Source organism: Artibeus jamaicensis, unplaced genomic scaffold (genome assembly GCF_021234435.1).
Source record: "Artibeus jamaicensis isolate MK-2021 breed Jamaican fruit bat unplaced genomic scaffold, CSHL_Jam_final contig_1803, whole genome shotgun sequence".
Lineage (NCBI taxonomy): Eukaryota > Metazoa > Chordata > Mammalia > Chiroptera > Phyllostomidae > Artibeus > Artibeus jamaicensis.
The window spans coordinates 1,997,181-2,013,067 of record NW_026521356.1 but is presented as its reverse complement, the minus strand read 5'-3'; the positions used below and the strand labels follow the sequence as shown (position 1 = coordinate 2,013,067).

The 15,887-nt window shown below is 37.3% G+C and overlaps 1 protein-coding gene across 1 annotated transcript in view; it reads right to left on the bottom strand.

Moving 5' to 3' along the window:
* The window catches only part of KIF6 (kinesin family member 6), a 425,073-nt gene that overhangs the window by 318,575 nt on the left and 90,611 nt on the right, over window positions 1-15,887 (bottom strand). The window contains exons 4-5 of the mRNA XM_037146181.2: window positions 15,072-15,219; window positions 10,016-10,125 (exon numbers count right to left, since the gene is read on the bottom strand). Coding sequence (XP_037002076.2) covers window positions 10,016-10,125; window positions 15,072-15,219 — 258 coding nt within the window. The remainder of the gene's footprint in view (window positions 1-10,015; window positions 10,126-15,071; window positions 15,220-15,887) is intronic.

Below are 15,887 nucleotides of genomic sequence, written 5' to 3'. Positions count from 1 at the left end.
CACCTTTTAATCTCAAAAAAAGAAATTGTATGCATTTGTTTGCATACAAAGCATGAGGACAATGAAATTGACTGAGGTGACAATGTTTTCCAGTCATTAGTTAATCCCATGGGACTAAAAACTCTAAGTATCACAGACATACTTTTATGTTCCAGAGGTATAAGTGAAAATACTGCAGCTATTTCTTCCAATTTTTACACACACCACATATTAGGCAATCGTTGGTGAAAACTAACACCCATGTTATGCGTGGAATGTTTATGCCCCCCAGATTCATAGGCTGAAGCCCTAATCCCCAGGGTGTTGGTATCTGGAGGCAAGACCTTTGGGAGGTGTTTAGGTTGTGATAAGGTCATGAGGGTGGGGCTCTCATAATGGGATCAGTGTCCTCATAAAAACAGAGAGAGATCAGAGCTCTTTTCTCTCAGCCATGTGAGGACACAGCAAAGTCAGCCATCTGCACATTAGGAAAGGCGCTGTCTCCAAGAGCCAAGTCTGCCAGCAGCTTGAGTGTGCAGTTTCCAGTCTCCAGAACTTTGAGAAGTATCTGCTCTTTACCCACCCAGTCCGTGACACGTTGTTATGGTAGTCAAGCAAACCTCCTATCTAAGACACTTCTGATATTGAGAAGGATTTCTTTTAATTGTCCATTCAGAGAAGGGGATCCCAACTTCTGCCATGTTAATTATTCTACTGGGACAGGTTTTGGGTAGAACTATACTGTTTTCAGGCTGAAGGTACTGTATTCCCTTTGCCATGGTCACTGGCAACATTCCATTTTTCTAGGAATAAGTATCTGGCCAATCCATGATGGACAAGTACGTGACTCACCATCACTCATCACCAGTCACTTGCTCAGATAACCCTGCACCCCAGCTTCTAAATAGGTTGCATCTTAGCTATGTTAGTAACTTACTCAGTTGAAGAAAAGACTGGAGTTAGTTTTAACTTTGAGGTCTATAGGCCTGGAAATCTCTTCAAATGCTCAGTGGGGCCAGAAAAATAACACAAATATAAAGTGCAATGCAATAGGCAGGAATAAGAACTAGAGAACATCCTTCATCTAAACTTTAGATTCTAAAGGTACTAACTTCAAAAATTTTAATCAGAAAATGTCTAGGCCAAACAAAGAAAGTTTAGGGCTGATGCAAGAAGGGTTCAGAGCGTAAGTCAAAGGTGGGCTTGCAGAGGTGTCCAACCTGCAGCCTGTGGGCTGCGTGTGGCCCAGGATGGCTACGGATGCGGCTCCACACAAAATAGTAAATTTACTTAAACATGAGATTTTTTGTTTGTGTTTGTGGTTTTTTTAAAAAATATTTTATTTAGTTATTTTTCGAGAGAGGGGAAGGGAAGGAGAAAGAGTGGGAAAGAAACATCAGTGTGTGGTTGCCTCTCATGCATCCCCTGCTGGGAATTGGCCTGCAACCCAGGCATGTGCCCTGACTGGGAATCGAACCGCGATACTCTGGTTCGCAGGCCCGCCCTCAATCCACTGAGCCAGGGCTGTGTTTGTGTTTGTGTGTTTAATGTGTGACCCAAGACAACTCTTCTTTCACCAAGTGTGGCCAAGAGAGGCCATAAGGTTGGACATCCTTGTCCCTGAGACTAGAGGAAAGCAGGTGAGTGGGAATAGGGTGTGAGGCAGGAAGGTGAAGGAATTCATGTTTCACTGTTTCCACGTGCTCTCTGAGCTAAGGATACAATTGGTTTCAAAGAATATTAGGGCAGGTGATACTTGACTAAAGAGTCAGACATTTGATATAATTATTGTGAGGAATGGAGAAAAGGGACTAAACACACGAAGGCCTTGCTCAGCAGGCTACGGTCCCAGCTGAGGGTGGAGACCATAATATGGTAGAGTTTGTCCAGCTGTCTCAACTCCCAGGCTGAAATTAGTGTCCTCCTTTATTCTTCCTTTAGGGGATCCAGAGCATCTGACTGCTTATTGTGTAAGATTCAAATGATTAGTTTATGAGTCTGTTCTACTAGACTGGAGCCCTGTGAGGGCAGGGATGGGGGTACTCTCAGATTCTGGCAGAGTGGCTGACACTCAACAGAGAGCTGAAATGGACTCAAAGCTTTGGCTCAAAGAAGAGGCTCCAGAAGACTGAAGAAGCCCAGGAGACAACGGTCTGCTCAGAGCTCAAACAGAATGCCAGGATACAACACGGATCTTTCTGGCAAGAGCACCAGACATGGACTCCTGGGGAAATAATGCACAATCAATAAAAACCTTATTTTAGTCATGTATAAAACATGGATTATGATACCTACTTCCTTAAATGAAGTAATGTATGTAAAGTCCCTAGCAAAAAGACTAGCATATGATGGATGCCCATCTGGCTCTTTGAGCAATTTCCCTAGTGCCTTCTAAAAGAACTTTCCCTGAGTGGATGAGGGAAGGGATTAAGGCAAACCCCCAGAGATAGAATCACTTGGGAACCTTATTCAAACATATTTCATATTTGAATTCTCTGAAAGTGGGGGCCAGGAATCTACATTTTAACAACCATTCCAGGAAATTCTTATACAAAATTAAATTTCAATTAACTGGATTATTAACTTTGTCCCTCCTTTTTACCCCGCCCCCCCGCCACCTAAATGACCCTGCCAAATTCCTATGGTGCTCTGGGGTCTCACTCACTCCCATTTACTCCAGTCCTACACACCACTGACTGATTTTTATTCCTAAGAGCAGTTCCAATTATACTGTGCACTTGAATGAGAATCTCCAAGGTCTACACCTTGACTGTCAAAACCTTACATTCCTCTTTTCAGTCTTACTGTTCTCAACTACTCCGTTCCAATCAAACAAGCCTATCAACTGTCACAGAACAGGCTGTATGCTCTTCAACGTCCCCACTAGTGTTAACATGAACGCCACACCCCGTGCCCCAAGGCCCATGCCTCCCCTCAAGAGTTATTTCATATCATCTTCTCTATGAATCTTTTCCTGATCACATGACCTGATGTGATTTCTTTCTCCTTTAAACACTTCTAATTCTTGGTGCCTCTCTTATGATGTTTTTCATATTTCACCTGATCTGTCCTGTATGAGTTTTACCCACTCAGCGGGTTCTAGGAAAGCAAAGATTATGTTAGCAAACTCAGTGCCTAGCACTGTGTCGGGGGCAGACACTGGATCTCGATAAAGGTTTATTGAGTAAATGAGTGTTCCCACATGACCACACTAAACCATAAGGGCAAAGGCTGTTCATTAATTTTTTGGTAACTCCAGCACCACTTTTGCAGTGTTTTATATAGATTAGGTATTAGAAATGTAGTGAATTAAATTTTAAATCTATCAACCTTTTTTTCGTTTGATGACAGATTGTTTTAAAAACACAAAACAGCCAGGATTTCAATACTAGATACTGAAGTTTACTGGCTTTTTTAAAAAACAATAATAACCATGACCAACTTTGGAAACTTAAATGGAATATGTGTCCCTGTTTAGGAATACTAAAATTAAACCAAAGTAACTATTTTGCCTACAGTTGAGACCAGCAGTTACACTGTTTTACTTCATGAGGCATACTTAGATTCCAACTATATTCTTTTTATAGCATATGATGTAAAGAGCTTACAAAAACAGAAGTACTATTTTCACTTAAATTACTAAATACAGAATAGGCTTAATATAAATAAGTGTGTATTTACATACATGTTCTATATAAATATATTGCCTGTTATATTTAATTAAACTGTATATTTTGTGATAATTGTACATTCATGTGTGGCTGTAAGATATAAAATGTAGAGAGATCCCATGTATCCCAGTTTCTCTCAGTGGTAACTCCTTGGAAAACTGTATTAAAAATATCATACGCAGGACAATGGCATTGATACAATCCACTGATTTATGAAGATGTTTCAGTTTTGCTTGTACTTGTGTGTGTGTGTATTTCTGTCACAGTCTGTGTATCCACAGACACAGTCAAGATACACAACAGTCCATCACCATACGGATCCCTCACTGGCTGGTATAGCCATTCCCACTTCCCTCCCTAATTCTTCCCACCACTAACCTTTTCTCTATTTCTATAATTTTTCCTTTTAAAAAATTACACAAATAATATTTCACTCAGCATAATTCCCTGAAGATTCACTCATTGTTAAGTTTATCAATAATTTATTCCTTTGTTATTATTGTTTCATTAAGTAAAGGTTCATAGATTACATTAAGGTTCCCTCTTTGCATTGTAAGTTCTTGTAGATAGAGTACAGATTAGTGGTTGCCAGAGGTGGGGGTGAGAGGAATCGGCTTATAATACTGGTTTGGTGGTGATGAACTACTTTAGCTTTTTTTTTTTTGCCTGGAAAGTTCTTAACTTCTCCTTCAATTTTAAATGGTAGCCTTGCTGGGTAAACTAGTTTCGGTCATAGATCCTTGTTTTTCTTCTTTCTTTTCTTCCAGGTTCTTTAGTTATTTATTGTATTTTTTCCATTACCATTTAGTGTCCTTATACCCCCCTGCCCTCACAATCACCACATTGTTGTCTGTGTCCCTGAGCCCTTTCCCTTTTTGCTCAATCCCTCCATCCTCTAACCTCCCCCACCCTTAGCTGTTACCCTGCTCTCTATCTATGAGTCTGTTTCTGTTTTGCTTATTAGTTCAGTTTGTTCATTAGATTCCACGTCTGAGTGAAATCATTGGTATTTTTTATTTCCATGACTGGCTTATTTCACTTAGTATAATGTTCTCCAGGTCCATCCATACTGTTGCAAAGGATAAAATTTTTGTCTTTTTTACAGCAGAGTAGTATTCCACTGTGTAAATGTCCTATAGTTGTTTTATTCACTCACCTACTGATGGGCATTTGGGCCTCCTCCCTGTCTTGGTGATTGTAAATAATGCTGCAATGAACATAGGGGTGCTTATGTTCTTTTGAAGTAGTGTTTTGGGTTCCTTTGGATATATTCACAGAAGTGGGATCAGTGGGTCAAAAGGCAGATTCATTTTTAATTTTTGAGGTATCTCCATGCTGTTTTCCACAGTGGCTACACCAATCTGCATTCCCCCAAAAAGGACATCCTCACCAGCACTTGTTGATTGTTGATTTATTGATTGCAGCCATTCTGACTGGTATGAGATGGTATCTCATTGTGGTTTTAATTTGCATTTCTCTGATGATGAGTAAAGTTGAGCGTCTTTTCATGTCTATTACCCATCTGTATGTTCTCTTTGGAGAAGTGTTATTCAGGTTCGTTGCCCATTTTTTAATTGGGCTGTTGGAAGTTTTTTTGGTATTGAGTTTTGTAAGTTCTTTATAAATATTGGATATTAACCCTTTATCAGATGTATTGGTGAATACAGTCTCCCATTCTATGAGTTGTCTTTTCATTTTGTTGATGCTTTTCTTTGTTGTATAAAACCTTTTCACTTTTATGTAGTGCATTATGTTAATTTTTTCTTTTGATTCTCTTGCCTGGGGGTATATATCCAATAAAATATTGCTATGATCAATGTCTGAGATTTTGCTGCCTGTTTTCTAATATGATTTTTATGGTTTTGGGTCTAACGTTTAAGTCTTTGATCCATTTTGAATTTATTCATATGTGTGGTATAAGACGGTGGTCTAGTTTCCTTTTCCTGTAGAATTTTCCCAACATCATTTATTGAATAAACTATCTTTTGCCCAACACACATGCTTGCTTCCTCTATTGAATATTAATTACTATGAAGGTGTGGGTTTCTTTCTGGACTCCCTATTTTGTTCCATTGATCTATGTGCCTGTTTTTTATGCCAATACCATGCCATTTTGATTATTATGACTTTATAGTATAGTTTGATATTAGGTAGTATGATTCCTCCAACTTTGTTCTTCTTTCTCAAGATTGCTGTTGCTATGCAAGGCCTTTTGTGGTCCCACATACGTTTTTGAAATATTTGTTCTAGTTTTGTGAAATACATCATTGAAATCTTGATAAGAATTGCACTGAATCTATAGATTACTTATATTGAATAGTATGGAGATTTTAATAATGTTAATTCTTTTAATCCATGACCACAGGTTGTGCTTCCACATATTTGTATCTTTTTTTAATTTCTCTTTTCAGTCTTATAATTTTCTGAGTACAGGTCTTTTACATGCTTCAATAGGCTTATTCCTAGGTATTTTATTCTTTTTGAAGCAATTGTGAATAGGACAGTTTTCTTAATTTTTCTTTCCAGAGGTTCATTATTGGCATATAAAATGCAACTGATTTTTTTATATTAATTTTGTATCCTGCTACTTTGTTGAATTCATTTGTCAGTTCTAGTAGTTTCTTTCTTGGTGGAATCCTCAGAGTTCTCTATGTATAGTATCATGCCATCTGCAAAAAAGAGACAGTTTTACTACTTTCTTTTCAATTTGGATGCCTTTCATTTCTTCTCGTCTGATTGCTGTGGTTAGGACTTCCAGTGCTATGTTAAAAAGAGAGGTGAAAGCAGACATCCCTGAGTTGTTCCTGATCTTAAAGGGAATGCTTGTAGTATGTGCCTGTTGAGTATGATGCTGGCAATGGGTTTGTCATATGTAGCATTTATTATGTTTAGGAATGTTCCCTCTAGTCCCACTTTGTTGAGAGTTTTTATCATAAATGGGTGCTGGACTTTATATAATATGTTTCCTGCATCTATTGATATGATCATGTGGTTTTTATCCTTCACTTTATTTATGTGGTGAATCACATTTACTGATTTGCAAATGTTGCAACCTTGCATTCCTGGAAAAAAAGACAATTTAACCTATCTCTAAAAAACAAGAAAAAGCTCAAATAAACAATATGACTTTATACTTAAAGGAACTTGAAAATTTATAACAAACAAGCCCAAAGTGAATAGAAGGAAGGAAAATAATACAGATCACAGAAGAAATAAACAAAATAGAGTACAAAAAACAATACAAAAGATCAATGAATCCAAGAGCTGGTTAACAAGATTGACAAACCTTTAAGCAGAGTCATCAAGAAAAAGAGAGGACCCAAATAAATAAAATCAGAAATGAAAGAGGAGCAATAACAGCTGACACCAAAGAAATACAAAGGAGTGTAAAGAAAATATTCTGAACAACTATATGCCAACAAACTAGACAACCTGGATGAAATACATAAATTTCATAAATTTGTAGAAACATACAATCTAACAAAACTAAATCAGGTAGAATCAGAGAATCTGAATAGACAGACTACACCTAGTGAAATGGAAGCAGGAATCAATACCCCTGCGTCCCCCACCCAACAAACAGAAGCCCTGGACTGGATTGCTTTACAGGTAAATTTTACCAAATATTCTGGGGAGAAATACGACCTCTTCTTCTCAAAGTATTCCAGAAAATTTAAGAGGAGGGAAGGTTCCCAAGCTAATTTTTCATGAGGCCAGCATTACCCTAATTACAAAACCAAATAAAGACACTACAAGAAAAGAAAATTATAGGTCAATATCCCTGATAAACATAGATACTAAAATCCTCAACAAAATATTACCAAACTAAATACAGCAATGCATCAAAAAGTTCCTTGTATTTTTCCACTTTAGATATTTCATGCCAATGCCTTCTGGACTGAAATGTTTCTGTTGAGAAATCAGTTTTGTCTTATAGGATCTCCCTTATAGGTAACTAACCTTCTCTTGAGGATTTTATACTTTTTCTTTGTCTTTAACCTTGGCATTTTAATTATGATGTGTCTTTTTTCTCCACTAGGTTAGGGAAGTTTTTGGTCATTATTTCTTCAAATAGGTTCTCATTCCCTTGCTCACTTTTCTCCTTCTGGTATACCTATGATGCAAATGTTGTTATCATTCATATTATCCCAAAGGCCCTTAAACTATTATCATTTTTTAATTCTTTTTTCTTTTTGCTGCTCTGATTGGATGCTTTTTTCTACCTTGTCTTTAAAATTGCTGACTGAGTCCTGTGCTTCATCCAAACTACTGTTTATTCCTTCCAGTGTATTCTTCATTTCAGATATGGTATTCTTCATTTCTGACTGGTCCTTTCTTATGGCTTCTATGTCATTTTTCATGCTGTTAAGCATCCTTTTAAGCATTATTGTGAACTATATCTGGTAAATTGCTTTCCCCCACTTCATTTAATTCTTTTTTTCTGGAGAGCTCTTCTGTTCTTTCATTAGGGACCTATTTCTTTGTCTCCCCATTTTAGCTGCATCTTTGTGTTTGTTTCTATGTATTAGATAGATCGACTATGGTTTCCAGTCTTCATGGGGTAGCCTAATACAGTAGGTGCCCTGTGAGGTTCAGTAGTGCAGTTTCCTTAATCATCTGAGCTGGGTGCTTGAGGAATGTCCTTTGTGTGGGTTAGTGAGCCCTCCTGTTGTAATTGAGTCTTGATTGCTATTGGCCCACTCATGCGTGGGATCAACCCTCAGGCTGGCTGACTGTGAGGCTCAACACTGACCATGGTGTGCAAGCTGCTATGCAGGTGTTGATCACATGAAGAATTCACTTCAGCAGGGTTTGGTGCCTACTGAAATCTCCCTTTGGAAATGCTGCTTGTGAAGCTCCATGGATCCTGCTCTGATGTTGTCTGAAGCTGACCACTGAGAGTGTTGGCTCTGGGCTTCTTGGGAGGGGCTCTGGTGCAGTGCAATGTCAAACGCTGCCTGCGACTGGTCCTGGGAAACCTGTTTGGAAGTTCCAGGTATCTACAGTTTGTGGCTTCCTCTGCTGGGTCTGGATGTGTGCAGAAATAACCAAGCACACATCCAGATATAGTGGGGTTTTTTTTTAGTAGCGGTTGAAAATGTTTACCTTTTTGTAAACGTAATTCTCCAGTTTCTTTATGGCCAATTTCTTCCATACAGTAATTTTTCCTTTTTCTTAATTATTATATAAGTTATTTAGAGTACCGACAATCATCTTCTTTTTAAACTTTTTTCCAATGAATACTGTAAGCATAAAAGAGATGACATGTAAAAACATTCCATCAGCCCTGACTGGTATGGCTTATTTGGTTGGATGTCATTCTGTGAAGTGAATCATAGCCAGCTTGATTCCTGGTCCGGGCACATGCTTAGGTTGTATGTTTGGTCCCTGGTGGGGTGTGTACAAGAGGCAACTGATTTATGTGATGTTTCCCACTCACATCGATGTTTTTCTCCCTTTCTTCCTCTCTCTCTCAATAAATAAATAAATAAAGTTTTAAAATTAAATTAACATTAATAGAAGAATACATATAAAAGTGGTATAAAGAGTATAACTTATTTTCTTTATTATTTCTTCTTATTTTCCTTACAAATGAAACAACTGGTTGTTGATCTTTTGGGTAGAGGCTTAATATATATTTTAATTGTTTTAGAATATTTAATAAGAAGAATAGTGAAATGTGTTTTCATGGTTCTGGTGTCTTCTATATATGAAGATGTCTGGACAAAGTACGTGTATATGCATTGTTACCAATTAACATGTGCCTAATTTAGGCAGATAGTCAAACCAGCAGTGAGTAACATTACACAAATGTTGGCGGGGTAACTTATTCCATTATTAGATAAGCTCTGAAGACTCTATTTATAGTTTGGTCTTGAAACAATCAGTACCAGTTGTGACCAAATGATTGTCACTGTTAATCCTAATAATAGCAGAAAAAGATTTGGGGAAAACTTAAAGTTTTATTTTCTCTCTTTCAGATTCTCTTATTGCTGCTTGAACCCTAATTTGAGTACCTTCTTCAGAGAAAGGCCACAATTAGAGGAGTAAAATGGTTTCATGTGGCCAGAGTTAAGTAGTACTGTCCCATCCCACTGATCCTCTCTGTGCCCACACTCTGAGAACAGCCACTGCTCTCTCCTGAACCAATTCCAAAAGAGATTTTCCCAAGAACTGAGTTTTAAGCAATTTTAGTTCCTATCACCAGTGAAAAAGTACCCATTATATTACAAAATGATTCTGTTACCCAGTATTTTTTAATTACGATTGAGATTAGAAACATGCAAAGTTTCGGAGAAAACAATTGAAGGAAACATCTGAAAGTAATTCCCCCCTGCCCCCGCCTTTGTTGTTCTGCTACTCACGGCAAGTCTTCCAAACTGGAGGCTTCATGTCTTGGATCCAATAGATCATAACCACATTCATTGTAGATTTCCAAATAAGAAATGTGTGTTGTATATATTTTGCTGCCGTCCTGATTTGAAAAAGGGAGAGACATTATTTAGTGGCTATAAATAACGATTCAGCTCAGAGGAAGATGAACACATTTATCATTTTAGTTTCCTCAGTTTCTCTCTTTTCCTCTCTCACTTTGTATGCCATGCACTTCAAGTTGCTAGCTACCATACACCCAACACTTTTCCTTCCTGTCTGCCTTCCTTCCTTCCTTCCTCCTTTCTTTTTTAATGGCCAATATCCATGATTATAAGCAACTTCAGTCTGTTACTTTGTATTGGTTCCATACTATATGTAAGAAGTCAATATACTTACAATGAGCTGACTTGATTGCAAAAATGTATAACACCATTTTTTTAACTTCTCAGACCAAAAAATAGTTTACTAAGACAAAATAAATTTACATTTTGTAAAAACTCTATTCATAAAAGAACAAAGAATTGTTTCTTTGGTTTAAAAATTTCAGTAGCAAAAAAAGTTTCCATCTTTAATCACATTTTTAAAGTTTTCTAATATTTAAATTTTCTAATGATATAAGTAGATAATATACAAAAGTTAGATGATATAAAGTGAATTCCAGGGGACAGAAATGTTTAGCTATATAGCTGATTGAGTATTCATAAGCATGGACATCACCAGGTCACTGCCTATACCTTACCTGGTGAATTTTCCTGGCCCATATGACAAACCAAGGGTATTCAGCTTTTGATTAGAGAAAAGTATTTTCTGTGAGTCATTGCTGAAGTGCAATGAGATAGGTGTCAGTGAATTTAGGATAAAATGTCAAGGGGACTGGTTCTACGGTTCCGGTCTTAGTTCTGTCAACAGACAAAAAAAACAACAAAAATAAGACAAAAAAGAACAACATTCTCCCTGGAATGGAATAAAACAGAATTTTTTCAGCTCTTGAGGAAATCCCAAGTTCTGTTTTTAATACAAAATATCACATAGTAGCACTCCCTTCTTACTACTTCTTCCCCAATTATTAAGCAGATATTACCCTGTTTCTCCTGAGAGAATATAGTTGTGTCTTGTGGCAAGAAGGTCAGCAGGTGATCAGAGTGAATACTCACAGAGTGGATTTGCTTAAGATCAATTTCCTGTTAAATCACATCCATATCCAAGACAATCCATTTAACAGGTGTCATTCAAGGAGAGAGAGAACCAAACCACAGAGGTGGGGGAGAAAGCAAACCCATCGCTGGAATCCTAGTCCCACTAGCTCTGAGCCCCTGCTATGTCAGGCCTCAGTCTCCATATCAATTAAATTAAGGAAACTGGACAATGAATTCCTATACATTCTTCACATTAAAATTAATACAGTTCTCTTATCCTGAAATGGCTCAAACTATTCAAATAAAGATACTACCATTTCATTAAATCAATATAATACACAAGAAATTCAAGCAACTCTCAGCCAGCACATGACTATAGTAAAAGACTCAAGCTACAGTTCTGAAGTTTCACATTCTAGTGTTCTAGTGCGGACTGAATCTCTACTGAACATATTTCTTCCAACTAACTGCTGGAAATTCTATCAGTGTGGTTGTCTCTGGCTGCTTACCCTGAAAATGATCTGTCAGCTAGTTAAATTAGTAACCCAGTTTAGTAAAGGCACCATTTCAACATAATTCTTTGGGTTGAAATTTGGCTCAGGGCAGGTATCAGAGACTGTACATACTAGGCAGACTTGGTGTGGCCTTCGGACTAGTGCAGTGCTTCCTAAAATACTCCATGAAGTATTCATGGAAAAACTGACCCATGGTGAACACATGCAAGTGAAGCAAAAGTAGGTGTACAGTTGTGAGTATGCAAAGCAGTTTATTCCTGTACTATTATTTATTAATTATTAAATTATTTTCCTGTGAACCACTGTAAACCTACTTTTGCCCTGCCTTGTATATCCTGTTCCTCTCTGGAAGATTCACAGAGCACATTAAAGGCCATGGCGACATCCCGAGATCCTGTTTAAAACAACATATTCCTAAAACTTCTCTGAGCAGATCTGAAATATTCCGTAGATTGTGGTTTGAGGTTTTGCGGTTTTAGCATACACTTGGGAGCTCATCTTAGCATCAGACCAAAAACTGGATTTACATTCTGGATCCACCATCTGTCACTAAATGATCCTGCACTCCTATCCTCAGTCTTTTAACCATGAAAATGGGGGATAATAACCACTATCTTGTGGATCTGTTGTGACAGAGAGATAGAGCCTGTATTTAAAATCCTACCAAAAATGTGTGATCTGTAATAGTTACCAATAAATTGTTACTGCTGTTATTATTGTTGCCGTTGTTATTATTTTTATATTTTTAAAAGCCTTTAAATGGAGAATTCTGCATGTGAATATAAAAAGAAAGGAAAAGACACAAGGAAAAGCCATCTTGTATGTTCATTTGCAATGGAGAAACTCTCTTCTTCCAGAAGTTAGAAGAAATCAATGATTTCTCTTCTAAAAGGGAAAGGTCAGGCCCGCGGCTCCAAGGTGATAGGGAAAATGGCTTTGGCTCCTCCGCTTCTGCCTTTTCTAGGCTTTCATTGGAATGAAATTTGTGGAGCTCTGTGGCAAGCTACCTTTCCTCATTACTCTTTTTTTAGTGTTTAGGATTGCCAGACTGTAATGTAACACACATGTTCTCTGCAGACAGTCTTTTCTTCTGCCCCCAAAACAGTTTGAACCTCATAATACTCAAAAATAATGGGCAGTGATTTCTAAAATAAATGCACTCAATTTTCTCCTTTTAACATCATTGAAAATGTGCTCCTATCATACTCACAGGCATTTTAGGACCCAGTATGTACTGGCTCTTGTTTATCTTGAAATAAATACTTTGCATAAGTCACATATTTTATTTAAGAATTCCACAGAGTACCATGTGGTCCTCTAAAGCAATCAGTTGGGGACAGCTAAGTACCTGTCTGCATTTTTTGGGTTCTACACTGTGAACAAACTTTATGATGCACTTCAAGTTGCCTCTGCCTTGCCATAGTTCAGTTTGACTACAATGAATGTCTTGTTTCCCATCATGAAAACTGTCTGTTTACAAAGAGTTGTCCTGGCTGTAAATTAGTCTGACGGCCTCGCTCAAACTCAGGATTGTTCAGGATAAAATGGGGTTTAGAGTAACGTCAATGACAAACACAGAAAACGATGAACCCAACACATGGTAGGTACTTGGGAGACATGTAGATTTCTAGCATTGTAGTCGTATTTTGGTAAACAGACAAAATTTTTTTAAGAGATAAATACATTTTCTATTAGGAAAGGATTTGTTTATTCTGTTTAACTTTATCAAGGGGATTGGCTTTGTTCTGAGTTTCAAAGGATTCTTTGAAATTGGTCAGGGATCTTTTCTCCATGTGCGCAAATAGTACAGTAAGTCCTCATTTAACATTCCCAATGGGTTCAGTGGCTTTAAGAGAAACAATGTATATTTTACCAGAGGCTAATTGATATAAACATGAGTTAAGTTCCTACAGCATCTCATCAACAGTTTAACAAAACTTGGGATGAAATGATCTTATTCAAGGACCTGCTATACACAACTATAGTAAATAATGTTCATGTATTGAGCATCTACTACGTGTCAAGAACTGGACAACATCCTTAAATACAGTACACTCTACAAGCCTGAACCTTTAAGAAACTGTCCCAAGTCCCCATGCTGTAAGAAGAAGCAGGTCGGCCTGCACCAGCTTCAATGACTTTTCCAAGACTACATGCTTGCACATTAGGCCACAAGAATGAAAGCCATTACAAAGGCATCCCCAGTTTCTGAAATCTGAGGGAAAAAAACAAAACAGCTAATGTCAGAAATAAATGAGTAAATGAAAAGAAGGGATTTGAATCCAACATATGTGCTATACTCAACTCTCGGTTCCAAATTTTCTGGTATGCAGAATTGGAATATTTGAGCTAGTGAGAGATGAGCTGAACTAATGGGTAATTGCTACTTTATGGATGGAAATTAGAATTATGCAGATCTCAGCGATTTCTTCATATTGTTGCAACTTCAAATGCAAACAGTATACAGTTGAGAAATTTTGGAATGACTGTTACACTGACCTAGTTAGGATGTTTGTCATACAGAATTTGTGCAACCAAGCAATTGTTGGAAGTACTAGGGATTCTAGAGATCCTCTAGTACTATTCAATTTCCACTTTCATGGAGGGGAGAACGGAAACCCAGAGAAATGGCTCATTGTAGAGAATCTGTTTAAATACAACCAACAAAACAAATTCAGTCTGGGAGACAGGGCAGTGTATAGAGTGATAAAAAGCACAGAGTTTGGTATCACACATACCTGGAATGGACCTCCAGATCAGCTACTTACAAGAACCCAGAAAAAGATATTAATCTGAGACTTAGTTTCCCCAAATATAAAATGGGAGTAAGGATTCCTATAATGTTAGTTGTATTATATGTTGTATTAAATATCGATAAAACAATAGGCACTCGGAGCCACAGTGCCTACTGTTTTATGATGCATAAAATATAGGTAGGAAACTTGTCCTTATAGTAATATTAACTGCAAAAGGATTTTTACTCTGGTAAATTCCTGTGAGCTTCTTTTAAAAGTGTGATAAAGGAACAATCACATTATCCTTTTCGGGGCTTTAGCAGCTAAAATAAAGGTCTGTTTTGGCAAGAGGGCATTCTTTAGTTTCTTAATGGAGGATGTAAGATATAGAAAATGTGTTGTCTGTTCTTTTAACCTCCATGTGTATATCAGAAGGAACTCCCTTTGAGTCTTTGCTGATACAGCATCCCCTTAATGAGAAGTACTTTCTTAATTTCTACTTCTTCAGCAAAATCCCAAACTTCCCTTAAATGTGAAGGCCAGAATTGCTGTACAATAATCCTTTCCATTTAGATACAGTATAATGTCACCATAAATTTTTTGCTCATAGTAAATTTCTGCTGAATGCATCAAATAAAAAATGAACTTGCAGTTCCATACCTTTTGCAACTGCTCAAAAATGTACGACAGTGTCCTTGGGATGATGCCTCTGTCCCTGTAGCGCTCTGCCCCACCCGTGATGGTGAATGTCTTACCGCTGCCCGTCTGACCATATGCAAAGACGGTGCCATTGTAGCCGGCCAGGACACTACGTAAAGAAACGACACACTTTTAACATCAAAACAGATAATAGCATTTGCATTAAATGGCTTGTATTATAATAGCAACCTGACTCGCTACTAATGAAAAGATATCTATAGAAATTTTTCTCCATGTGAGTATCTGGCCAGATTTACTTTTTAATGAGGAACATCAGCACATTGGTCTTTTTCTCTAAGAAAGCACCAGCAACAAAAATGGGGACCAGAAGCCTTAAATTTTTCCTTTCAAATAATTAAAATTTTAAAGTTTAGTGGTTTTATATTTACAAAACATTGCAAAGATAGTACAAAGAGCATATGAATACCACACCTAGATTCCCCTATTGCTAATTTGTCACAAGTAATGAACCGATATTGGTATATTATTACAAACTTTGTTAAAGTATCCTTGGTTTTTATACAATGCCACCTTCTTTTCAACTTTACTAAGATACACCTGACATACAACATATGCAGGTTTAAAATGTACCATGTGATGATTTGATACACTTATATGTTGTGAAATGACGACCACAATAACATTCATTAGCATGTCTATCACCTCACATAATTACTGTATTTTTAGGACCATAAGATACATTTAGGTTTTAGAGGAGGAAAATACGAAAAAAATTTTTGAAGCAAGAAATGTGGTAAAATATTTAATAACATAAAT